Genomic DNA, 13,457 nt, shown 5'->3' on the forward strand with positions numbered 1-13,457 from the left:
CTAAGAATTTCAATAATTTGCATTGCAATTATGACTATAGAGTAACAAGAACATTTTTGTTTATAAAAAGGAGGGAGCTGGTAGCTCAATTTAATGCACACAAAAACACTGACAAACAATAAAATTAAGCCCTCTCCTTCTGAAAGTTCTGAATAAATCTACCTTTATTTGTCTCATTTCTTTTTTCTCTTTTTTAGGCCTGGTAAAAGCCTATTGGTATACCTTTGTTCTTAACTAATATTGTCATGTAAGGTGAGAATTACCTTGTATCTGTCATTTGGATCATAAAGTCAACATAGATTACTAAAGCAGTCATTTAATTTTAAAAAAATAGTAGAGATTCAGTATATTTGTGGGATATACCACAAAGGTCTAATAAAGCTGCTTTTACTTTAATCAGGTTATCAGAGACCTTATTGCAGAGTTAGTTCCAATTATGTGGAAATAACAAAAATGAATGTGTGCTTTTTTTTAATATTTTTTTTTTAAGATTTTATATATGTATTTGACAGAGGGAGACACAGCAAGAGAGGGAACACAAGCAGGGGGAGTGGGAGAGGGCAAAGCAGGCTTCCCGCTGAGTGGGGAGCCCGATGCAGGGCTCGATCCCAGGACCCTGGGATCATGACCTGAGCCAAAGGCAGACGCTTAACGACTGAGCCACCCAGGTGCCCCTGAATGTGTGCCTCTTTGAGGGAAAGGTGAAGCAACAGAATTATTTTTGTCTGAAAGGAAAAAACCTGAAAGGTGACTTGCTATCCTTCTTTAAGGATGGAAGAGTTCCTGTAAAGGGACCAGTGGCCTCATTTTACCTGAGTGACGACTCGGAGAGCTGGTGATGGACTGGACACTGGCAGTTTTGAAAAAGCAAGAGGTACTGCAGCTGCATTTACTGCCAAACTGGAAGTCAGACACACTGTCCTTCTGCCAGGCTGCCAGAACAGAGACAACAGATAAGTCCTTCCAACTTTCAGAGAAGTGGAGAGAGGACAGAATGAGCCAGACGGGAGGGGCTGGAATCCATCCTAGGCTGATGCGGAAACTTCCATCTCCCACTGCCCCGAAAGGGCCGTCTTACTCCCGGATTCCTTCATGGAGGAAAAACCCCAAATCCTCCATGCCTATGAGTTCAGAGACACTCTCCCAGCCTCACTCCTGTCCCTATTTCTGTCAGGGTTTAAAAGACTTCACTACACTATCATTTTCAAAAGCCAGTTTTGATTTTAACTCATCCAGCTCACTTCCAGCCTGGCTCTTTATTTCCTATATTCACTAAGAAAGTGGAATTAAATTGCGTAAGGGAGAAATTTAGAACATACATAAAGAACGATGTCCCGACTGCAAAGTTTCCTGGGTCTAGAACAAGTTATTGAGAGATACTGTAGAATCTTCTCCCAGAACCAACCTTGGAGTGGAAACCCAAGCCCAGCTCTCAGCTGGCCTCTCTCTCTCTGATGGGAGAGGAATGTCACTCACCACCCTCTGATGTGTCCGAATTTCAGTCATCAGGTCACAAATTCAAGAGTTTGAATGCTGAATCCCTGAAGCCAGCCAATGGCGTTATTTTGTGGCCCTTTATTGATTCAGTCGATTATTTTATTAGCATTATCTAAGACCTAGACACTTTATTTTTTTATTTTTTTATTTTTTTTTAAGACCTAGATACTTTAAATCTGGATTTTATTTTCAGTATTGAATGGAGATCAACACTGAATTCCGATTAAGAACTCTTGGAAATACTGTCCACACTCATTTCCAAAAATGTCAGTAGATTTCCATTCATTTGCATATTGGACCACATTCTTTCTTCTCTTCTCTGATGCCTTTTTTCTGTAATTATGTGTTTTTATTAAAAACAACATGTAACTTTTGCTTATCCACTGGTTCTTCCCTTCTTTTTCAAAAATGGGCTTTAAAGGCAAACATCAGAACCTACGATTCTGTATCAACTGTCCTATCTCTGTCCTTACCTTCCTACTTACTGTCCCTGCCTCCTTCCCCTCTTTACCCTAATTGCTCACTTACCATTTGGATTTTGTTCCTTCCATTTATTAGATATACACAACTTTCCACAATGACCTCTCCTTGCCAAAAGGTATTTTTCTATGTCCCTTTCCTCCTTAATATCTCTAGGACAACTTACAGCTCACTCCTTGAAAGGGACTCTGCCTTGTGCTTTGTGACACTGCACTGAGTGATTCTTCGGTTTTCCTGGCAGCCCCTTCTCCATCCCTCTGCTGGCTCCGTGCCTCGTCCCAGCTCTTGTGTGCTGACATGCCTCGGGATGTCATCCCTCTGCCTACTTTCCTTTCTACACTTACTCCTTCCTGGAAACACAGCCATTCTCAAGACTTCGGTGACCACTTTTTGCTTCTGATTCTAAATGTACATCTCCAGCCCTAACCTGTTACCAAGTCTAACATTTTCAGTTGCCCAATTCTATCAGGAAAAGATCCATTTTCTAATCTCCAAGAGTAGGTAATTTGAATTCATCTTTTACTCTTTTCTCTTATCCCTGCCCTGCCTATTTTCCCTAATAGTGAGCCATCTGGAAGCCCAGTCTTTCAGAGATGGGATGCACCCACTCAGGGTTACTCATGTGAGCAGGAGTCCTGGAACCATGATGAATGGGAAAGTAGTGTGTGTATGTGCATGCACATGCACGTGTGTGTGCGTGTGTGTGTGCGCGCCTGTGTGTAGGGGATCATTACCAATCCAGACAGTCTACAAAGATTCTTTGCTAACATGGCCTAAGTAAGTAGAACCCTAAGAAGAGAAACTAGAAGGCTGAGAGGTAAGAATATATGATTAATATAGAAAGTCAAATTGGGGGACGCCTGGGTGGCTCAGTTGGTTAGGCGACTGCCTTCGGCTCAGGTCATGATCCTGGAGTCCCGGGATCGAGTCCCGCATCGGGCTCTCTGCTCAGCGGGGAGTCTGCTTCTCCCTCTGACCCTCCCCCCTCTCATGCTCTATCTATCTCATTCTCTCTCTCAAATAAATAAACAAAATCTTAAAAAAAAAAAAAAAGAAAGTCAAATTGGCACAAATTTAAAAGTTTAATGATATCAAACTGGTATGTGGGGAAACAGGTACTTTCGTAAGAAGCTTGTTATCTGATACAGCTACTTGGGATACAAATTTCAGAGTGCCTCTTTTAAATGTAAATGCATGTACTCTATGACCCAGCAATTCCACTTCTTTATATATTCTTATGAAATATCTGCCTTCATATGAAGAAAAGGGCATGCTTCAGAATTTCCTTGCAACATTGTTAATATTAAAATATTGGAAATAATCTAAACGTCCCAACTAGGGGATGGTTTAGTAAACTGTGATGTTTCTCTTACTCTGAAATAGGATGTATCAGTACCAGACTGAGGTAGATATATACTGATACAGAACCTTCTCCCAAGATATGCTGTTGAGCAGAAGAAAGGTCCCAGAGTAACACATACAATGTATCATTTCTATGAAAATATACACATACATAAACAACACTAAAAGACTACCTTCTTTTCAGGGAGATGTGAAGTAAACAACTGTGTAACAGGAGATCTACACAGCAAACAGCTAGGAAGGATTATTTCTAGGGAAACAGGATAGGACCAAGGCTGGGATGGTACTCAAAGGGGACTTTAGCCTTATCCGCACCATCACTTTTTTACGATAAGGAAAAGTTATGTTTGTATTAATTACATAATTATTGGAGAGACGAGGACAGAGGGAAATGAAAAGGGAGAGGGAGGGAGGGCTAGAGAGAAAGAGAGAATGAGAGACAGCAAACAGGAACCAGGGAATGAAGCAAAGACAGGAAACGGAAGAGCCAGAAATGAGCCAGGGCACAGATGGATCAAAGGACAGTTAAGGAACTGGCTCTGCAGACACAGCCTGTCCACTGCAGTGTTCCTCTGACATGTGCTTCAGCACACTTGGCAGGCCCAGAAGTGTCCTCAAAGGAACCAAGTTGTGCCGGAAGGAGTGGCCACTGCAGACAGGGTTGGTGGGGCCAGGACAGCAGTGGGTGATGCACATCTTGGTAGACCTGGTGCAGATCACGTTTAGACCAGAGCCATGGTTGGCTAAAAAGAGGTCTTGTCGATGGGCAGGAGATTCCAGAAGAATCCATAGACAAGGCAGGCTGAACTTTGGCCAGAGGGTACATGTCCTGTGTGCACAGAAGGCAGAAAGAGCTCTACAGACTGAAAGTTAGATGTACATTTCAAGGATAACTGTCAATGAGTTTTGTTTTTTCTGTGGAAGACTGAAACACCTGTTGCTTTTTACCTTAGATAGTTCATACTATTTTCTCATCAGTTCTGTTATGAGGTAATTATGAGGTAATGCTCTCACCCTAAAAAGGTCTTAAATTTCTCCCCAGGTCTTAGTGACACAGTCAGATTCCTGATCCACTTGGATTATTCTAATAGCCTAACAAATGGCTTCACTCTCTCTTCATTACAATGCATCCTACCTACCACTACCGAATTAATGTTCTTAAAGTATCACTTGCCTCTTATCAATTCACTTCATCAAGAAACAGCAGTCATTCTCTTTTGCCCATAGTCTATCCCAACACAGTGTCAGGATCAAACTCCTCTGTTTTGCTCTACAAGTTCTTAGGAATGTGAAACCTGCTACACTTAGCTACCATGAACTCCCTCTCTGCCCATAACCTGAATCTTCCTTAGATCACTGGAAGAGAGCCCCCAAGTCCACTCTTTCGAAAGTCTACGAAGTCACTGGGAGACCTCAGAGCAGTCCCTTAGTGTTTCTTCTTCTCAAGGTGGCCTAAAATCATGCACGTTATTGTCATTCAGAGAAAATCATTTCCTCTGCTTCTTACCTACTGTTCTCCTTCCTTTCCTGAGCCAAAGGACCTGAGCCATTTATCCTGCCTCTGTGACCGGAACCCTATCACTCTCACACTAGTTAACATGGTGCCTTGTTCGTGGTGAGTCACTACTATGATAGCATAATTTGATGCATCAGATACTTGAGCACACTTGTCCTTTATATATTATATTAATCAGAACTCTTTTGGTTGCATATTATGGTAACTCTGATCAAAAAACTTAGTTTAAAAGGAATTTGGTTCACCTAACTGAAATTATAGGTGTAAATTAATTTAAGGCCAAGTTAGATCCACCTGCTCATGTAATATTAAAAATCAATCTTTCTATAATGACATCAAAAAGAATAAAATACCTAGGAATAAATTCAACCAAGGAGGTTAAAGACGTGTACACTGAAAACTTTAAGAAACTAAAGAAATTGAAGACACAACCAAATGGAAAGATACCGTGCTCATAGATTAGAAGAATTAATACTGTTACAATGTCCATACTCTCCAAAGCAATCTACAGATTCAATGCAATCTCTATCAAAATTCCAATGGCATTTTTCACAGAAAAAGAACAAAGATACTCCCAATAACCCAGGCAATCTGGGGAAAGAAGAACAAAGCTGGAAACATCACACACCCTGATTTCAAACTATATTACACAGATATCATAATCAAAACAGGATGGTATTGGCATAAAAATAGGCTCATAGATCAATGGAACACAGTAGAGAACCCATAAATTAGCATATGCATATATGAACAATTTATTTGCGACAGAGGAGCCGAGAATATACAACGGGGAAGGGACAGTCTCTTCAATAAATGGTGTGAGGAAAAATGGACAGCCTCATGCAAAAGAATGAAACCAGACCCCTAACTTACACCATACTTAAAAATTAACTCAAAATGGATTAAAAATTTTAATGTAAGACCTAAAACCATAAAACTCCTTATAGAAAACATAGGCGATGAGCTCCTTGACATTGGTCTTAGCAATGATATTTTGTATTTGACACCAAAAGTAAAGGCAACAAAAGTGAAAACAAACAAGAAGGACTACATCAAACTAAAAGGCTTCTGCATAGCAAAGGAAACCACCAACAAAATGAAAAGGTAACATTGTGAATGGGAGAAAATATTTGCTAATCATCTATGTGATAAGGTTATTATCCAATATATATAAAAAGAACTCCTACAACTCAATAGCAAAAAAAAAAAAATCGTATTAAAAAATGGGTAGAGGATCTAAATAGACATTTTTTCCAAAGAAGAGAGACAGATGGCCAAAAGGTACATGAAAAGGTGCTCAATATCACTAATCATCAGAGTAAATGCAAACCAAAACCACAAACAGATATAAGCCTCACACATGTTGGAATGGGTAGTTTTCAAAAGACAAGAAATAACAAGTGTTGGTGAGGAAGTGGAGAAAAGGGAACCCTCATGCACTATTGGTCGGAATGTAAGTTGGTGCAGCCACTGTGGAAAACAGTGGGGAGACGCCTCAAAAAATTAAAAATAAAACTCCTATATAATCCAGCAATTCCCTTCCAAGGAATTTCATTTTCTGAAGAAAATGAAAACACTAACTAAAAAGATATATGCACTGGGGTGCCTGGCTGGCTCAGTTGTGAAGCATGTGACTCTTGACCTCAGGGTTTTGAGTTCAAGCTCCACACTGTGTGTAAAGCCTACTTTAAAAAAATTTTTTAAATTAAATTTTAAAAAATAAATTAAAAAGATACATACACCCACATATTCACTATAGCATTCTTTACAATATCAAGATATACAAACAACCTAAGTATCCATTGGTAGATGAGTGAATAAAGAAAATGTGTACACACACACATGCACGCACACACACAGTGGAATATTATTTAGCCATAAAAGAGGAAATCTTGCCTTTTGCCACAACATGGAACATGGATGGGCCAAAAGGGCATTATGCTAAATGAAGTGAGACAGAAAGACAAATGTGTGATCTCACTTACGTGTGGAATCCAAAACGAGGTAAGGAAAAAAACCGAGCTCAAAGATACAGAGAACAGACTGGTGGTTGCCAGGGGCATGGGATGGGAGTGGACAAAATGGGCAATGGGAGTCAAAAGGTGCAAACTCCCAGTTATAAAATAGATAAGTCAGGGTGACACTATGTCCAGCGTGGCAAATACAGTTAAAACTGCATGTGGAAAAGTTGATAAAAGGAAATCTCATCACAAGAAAAATAACCACGTATGCTGACAATATCAACTCTTACTATGGTGATCATTTTGCAATACAGTTGACCCTTGAACAACTCGGGGATTAGGGGGGCCTACCCCCATGCAGTCAAACATCCATGTATAACTCTGACCACCCCAAAACAACTACTAATAGCCTACTATCAACCAGAAACCTTACTGATAACATGGTAGTCATTTATTTACTACATACTTACACGTAAGTTGTATTATTTACCGTATTCTTACAAAGCTAGAGAAAAGAAAATATTAAGAAAATCATAAGGGAAAATACATTTGCAGTATTATACTGCATTTACCCAAAAAGTCCATGTGTAAGCGGACCCATGCAGTTCAAACTCGTCTTTTTCAACAGTCAATTGTTCATACAAATATGGAATCAGTAAGCTGTATACCTGAACCTGATACAGTGTTATATGTCAATTATCCCTCAAAAAAAAAAAAAAAGACTCTTTCTCCATCTCTCCATTTTGTTTTTTTCTGAGTTGGCTCTCAGGCAGTCAGTTGACCCTGAGTGACAAAGGCTGCCACCAGAAACTCCAGGCTTTCATTGTATCACCCTAGAAACCCAACAGAAAGAAAAAATATTAGGTTGAATACATGAAATTACCACTGATGTAGGTCAAAAACGGTTGACTAACAGCAATTTCATATGTTTCAACCTAAGAGTTCCAGAGTCCCCAAGGCCTAAAGTTCATTGGCTCAGCTTCAATGTCATGCCCACTATTATCCAATCACTGTGGCCACTAGAATAGACCACTCTTTTTGACCATGTCCAGGACATATGCCCATTCCTGAGCCATGTCATAAGAAATGAGGTAAGACTGATTCGTCAAAGAAAACTTAAGGTGCTATTATCAGAAAAGGGGGAATAAAAACAGAGGAGGCCCATCAGATGCCCACTATGCATAAAATAGACATGAAATGTGTCCATTTACCATGAAGGTAATGAACACTCGCTTTGGCAAACCTCACCCGTACAGGCTTTTCCAAAACCATGTATCTAGTTTTGTACTTACATTTTTCAATTCTTTTAATTTTTTTTCTTAGAAGTGAGTTTTATTCGCACTCTGACCAAAGCACAGATCCCACATACAGATTTCTCATCTGCACGATGGCACAGCAACCAGTGCAAAATATGTTTTATTTCACATACAAAACAATGTGGCAGGATTCTTTTTCTTTAAAAGGAGGCCTCCAAATTATATAAGCTTTAGAACCAACAGAACGTGCAAGTGCAACTAGTGAAAATACTCAAACATATTTTTGAAACTAGTATGTATTCCCAGTAGATTGTACTTCCTTCAGCTTTTAGTGTAAAGCATTTAGTAGGTAGTTTACTCACAAAATTCTTCTCAATAACTCAATCTCTTTTGACACTAACAGGAAATAACCTGATCATTCCCTTCAAATCTCCCCAACTTCTTAGAGCTCAGCATCTTCATGAATATTTCTTCGCCTATGTCACAGACCAACACAAATAAGGTCCTTTTTCATTTTTGCCCCACCCTGAACTTCACTCCCAGATGAAACCTGCCTCCCAGTACCTCCGTTCATGAGGGGTCAGCCCCATTTGAAAGGTGAGTCTCTGGGTCTCGCTGTGGTTTCTTATAGCACCAACTTGAAGAAACGTAACAGACACTCATATTCACTCCAAACTAACATTTATTTTTAAAAATTGCAAATCAAAATGAGTTCTCTGAAATTATGAAATAGAGAATGTGAAGTGTAAGGCGGATCTTATACTGGAGTGAATCTAGGATAGGAGATGGGGTCAAAGCAAATACACCTACAGAGGACCCACTACTAGGGCTGTACCAAAATGGGTCTGGACAACCAGAAAATGTGCCTTTGTTTTTGGGATTTCCAACTGCACTTTACCCTTCTATTTGGCAGTCAGACAGCCCCAAGAATGTAAATTCATGCTGTTCTGAGTGTGGGGGAAGGTGAGGAAACTAAGCCTGCTTGCTGCTATTCTGATGGCAGCATTTGTCCCTGGGAGAGACGGCTCTGGCACCGATGTTACTTTTCTCCCCTCTCAGGAAAATGGCTTGGGCTGTGTATCGGGGAAGCCAACGGGCACCTACAATTTCCGCTTAATCCCCCCGCAGGTTTCCAAACCTGTAGTCCTTCAGATGTGGCATTGAGTTTGAACCCATTTTTCCCCTCCCCCCACCTCCTCCAAGAATTATGGCTAGAAACCAGGCAGCACGATTATGTTGCCTTTTTTCTTTTAATTTGTTGAAATTGTCTCTAGGCAGAAGAAGGGGGGAGTTGAAACCAGATGGTTGTAGTTGGAGTAGAAGCCTACTACTGAGGAGCTTTGAGATGCTCAAATCTGGTGGCGGCCACTGTTGCCCAGCAGGGAAAGGGATGAGATAACAGACTGGCGGCAAAAGATTCCCAGAAGACTGACTGCCAGTGTCCTGTTTTCTTTATCCTCTGACCACACACATGTAAAAGGAGGTCTCCTTTCCTTTAATTCTCCAAAGCACTACCAACCTTGGGTTAAAGCAGACTTTAACTCTTGCGGAGGTGGGGAGGATTAGTTACTTGTTACGAAAGGAGTTTGTATCACCGGGACTTAAACAGTTTATAAATGAGTATTATCCATTCTTCTTAAGGCCCCTTAGCCTGCCTGTATCTTCTTCGTCAGCATCCCTCTACCACTCACCAAATGCTAGCAAATCTCACTGAATCAGCTGATGTGTTCCTCAACTTCTCCCTACACACAGGAAACACAGGGAAAATTGAGACTGAGGAAAGAGGAATAGTCAGAGAGCTGGGTAAGAGTGAACTTCTTTTATCTCCCAATTTTTGGGGAGACTCTGCTAACAGAATAGCTCCCCACCCTGGTCTCCAAGTCATCCGAGCACCTGGAGGGAGGTCAACCTGGGGGCTAATGCCACCTCCTTCCCACTCTTGGGGAATACTGATTCTCAATCTTTTGTCAAATACTAGGCAAATACAACTGAATATCCCATTCAGATGTCCACCTGTTAGGGTTTGTTGTTCCCCCAACAGATGGTGTCTCCTTCACCACTACTTCTTCAACTCTCCAGCACCAACTGGGTGTTCTACAATTCCTCTCCATCCTGCCACTAACTGCCTGGAGTTAGCATCAGACTCCATGGTTTAAGGGCTCTGTCCCACAAGAATGCCCACACTTCAGAGACCAATCACAAGTATCAAGTCCCCGGACTGCATCTGACACCCATTCAGGGGTTCCCACAAACCCCCCTCAGATTGCATAATTTGTTGGGGTGACTCAGAGAACTTGGGAAAGGGCTTTAGTTACCAGTTTACTATAAAGAATGTGATGAAGGAAGAGGGCAAGGTATGGGAGGGGGGATGCGGAGCTTGCCACCTTCCCAGCCCCTCCACACCTTCAACAACCCGGAAGCTCCCCGAATCCCACTATGTAGTGGTTTTTATGGAGGTTTCATGATGTAGATATGATTGATAAAGTTACTGGCTATTCATGATTCATCAATCTCTAGCCCTTCTCTTCAGGGAAGTTGGAGGTGGGACTGAGAGTTCCAAACCTCTAACCAATTCTTAGTCTTCCTGGTGACAAAAGACTCTTATCACCCTTATCACTCAGGAAATTCCAAGGGTTTTAGGAGCTCTGTGACAGGAACTGGGCACAAAGACCAAGCATCTTTCTTATCCGACTCCATTACGTTTACCTGTCTTGTTAAAAAAAAGAAAGAAAAAGAAAATCCTAGAGACACCATCCTTAAGGTGTTAGTCTTCCTATTTCTGACTATCCCGCTGTGTGTACTCTCCATATCCCCTTAAGAGAGTGACCAGGAATGTCTGATTTGCTCTTCATGAGGCTTTTGGACACATAATTAGTTCCCCTGTGGTAGACCTCTTTATCTGTCCCCTCCAAATAAATCATTCATGAGAACAAACATTAGACCAGAATGCCAACTCCACCTCTTTTCTTCCCACAAGAATCTTAGGATGTCAGTGGTAAAAGTGGACTTAAATGGCCCAGCAACTCACTGCCACCCCCACCCCCCTTTAGGCAGACATCCCCTCCACTTCCCTGGGCCAGCTCCACCAGCCTCTGGCTCACTGATGTTCCATAAAGGAGAACTGGTCGTTCTGAATGTCCAAGGAAGGGAGGCCTGGTGGCTCTTACTTGTGGCGTCTCTCACAGTAAAAAGTCACACTCTGGAACAGGAGACCGGGAACTTTACTGGTGAAAACGGAAGGAGGACCAATTTGACAGCGCTTCCCCGGCTCTCTTCCCCGTTCTGCCCTACCGCCTGCTAGTCCCGCTCCCTGTATGCCCAACAAAGACAAAAACAAAACAAAACAAAACAAAAACACAACTACAGCAACAACACACTCAGGGAAACAAAGCTTTCCTTTTAGGTCACCAAGACATTTTCCTCTTGAATCAAAAACCTCGCTTGCTCCTAGGTTTGGGCTTTGATTATCTGTGGCCCCCAGATGGTCTCAGATGGTGAGGGCCTTCAACGCACACAGGTTGATTTGAAATCCATGTTTAGGTCCCAGCATGTGGCAATGTGCTCCACTCGGATGACACTTTTCGCTTCTAAGAATAGCGCAGATGAAGTAATATTGCAACTGACGTTCCCGGGGATTTGATTGGGTAAGTGCATAAACCGTGGAGGGAGAAGGTGGGGGGGGTTCTCTGGACGGATCACATTAGTATTCCCGTCCTATCAATGTGCGGGGCAGCGCACCACGTCAGGCGGACAGATTGCCTGCGTCTGCCAGTCCCGCCACGGATTCATTTGGGATCCTCAAACAGATGAGCCCGTAGAGACGGGGGATCAAGGCAGCCTATTAGAGCCGATTGCCTGCCTCGGGGACTGCCAGCCTTCCAGGCCTGGCGACGGGGGAGGGAGGGGAAAGACGACGGAGCGCCGCTGCGGGAAGACTCTGAGGCGAGAGCTAGACTCATACCCGCCCCCCCCACCAACTCCCACCTTACAGCGCAGGCTTTGAAAGCTGCTCCCCCATCTGAATGGAAACTCAGAACCGCCTGGCGGCGCGTTCCTTCTCGCCCAGCGCTGCAATCCATGCCGAGGGGAAGGTAGTGCGAGCCCGCGCCAGCGCCCAGCTCCCGGGACAGGGCCGGCAATGCTGCTGAGCAGAACTTGACCGAGCCCCTTCCTCGCTGCTCAGTGGAAGCGATGCTGCAGCGCACAGCCAGCGCTTCCCCGGCTCTCCTTCAGGCTGAAGGTTACCCACCCGCGCAGCCAGCCCCAACCCTGTGAGCGCCGCGCCTCGATTCCCGGCTCCGGCTGCTTGGCGGCGCGCAGGGCAACGACCGGGCCGCCCGCGCCGGGGCGCACTGCACCAGCGGCTTCGGCTTGGTGGATGTGTATGCATGAGTTCTGCACCGAATGGGCGCAAAAAGCGCCCCAGCCGGTCCACCCGCTCCTCGATCTTCCAGATCAGCAAGCCCCCGCTGCAGAGCGGGGATTGGGAGCGCAGGGGCAGCAACTCCGAGAGCGCCCACAAAACCCAACGAGCCCTGGACGACTGCAAGATGGTAGGTGAAAACTGCGCCTTTTTTTTTTTTTTTCCTTTTTGGAGAGGAGGTGGGGGCATCTTGTATGTTAGTCGTTTGCTTGACTGCCAGCCACTCCCCCACCCTCAGCTCCTCCATGCCGATCACGTGCACATGCACTATTTTTAAATCTGCAGTCCCCAGATTCGGGGTGACACCCGGGTCGTAATGTCCCCGCAAAGAAGTGCCACGGCAAGGGTCTTAGGGTCAGCGGCTGTAAGTCATGCCTCTACCCCCTCAGAGAAGGGTGGATGCAAAAGACACGGTGAAGTGGCTTGCTCACCAGGGAGGGAGGGGATGGGAAGGTGGGGGTGCTGCTTTGTGGGGAGACAGCAGCAAATAAACCCAAACAGAGCACACGGGGCGCTGCAGAGGGGACGAAGGTTCCAGCGCAGAGTCTGTGGCCGGTCTTCCCGTCAGGCTCCTGAGCCAGTCTCTGGTTCAGTGGCCTGGCAGGAGGTGAACGGTTTCCCTCTCGCAACCTATCTTTGGCCTTTATCCCCACGCAACTTAAAATCCTTATCTTAGCTGTAGTACAGGGGAGCATTATATGTGAGAGTTCCCAACAGCAAGCTCTAGTGACCTGGGAGTGGCATATGCTCTTGCTCTTCAGAAACTGAGTCTAAGGGAGGAGGGGGGATGGTGGAGAGGGAGGGAGTAGGTCTGGAAATAGAGCTTCCACCACCGGACTTCCCGATGAAAATAAACACTTGCCTTGGACAAGGAGAAACTTACCATCTTTGTGCCTTGATCTTTAAGCAGTCTGTAGGCACCTTAGCTGGAACTTGTGGAGTTGGCTGAGGGGTCACTGAAA

General features: G+C 43.8%; 1 protein-coding gene across 3 annotated transcripts in view; it reads left to right on the plus strand.

Moving 5' to 3' along the window:
- Nucleotides 1-11,507: 11,507 nt before the first annotated feature.
- Nucleotides 11,508-13,457, plus strand: part of RGS7BP (regulator of G protein signaling 7 binding protein) — a 98,531-nt gene continuing 96,581 nt past the window's right edge. The window contains exon 1 of one of the 3 annotated variants that reach the window (XM_035014512.1): nt 11,508-12,625. In XM_035014512.1, the coding sequence (XP_034870403.1) occupies nt 12,461-12,625 (165 nt within the window). In that variant the 5' untranslated portion in view covers nt 11,508-12,460. The remainder of the gene's footprint in view (nt 12,626-13,457) is intronic. The other 2 variants (XM_035014510.1, XM_035014509.1) reach the window with 2 other exon arrangements.

Source organism: Mirounga leonina, unplaced genomic scaffold (assembly GCF_011800145.1).
Source record: "Mirounga leonina isolate KUSES-001 unplaced genomic scaffold, KU_Mleo_1.0 Mir_168, whole genome shotgun sequence".
In the NCBI taxonomy this organism is placed as follows: Eukaryota; Metazoa; Chordata; class Mammalia; order Carnivora; family Phocidae; genus Mirounga; species Mirounga leonina.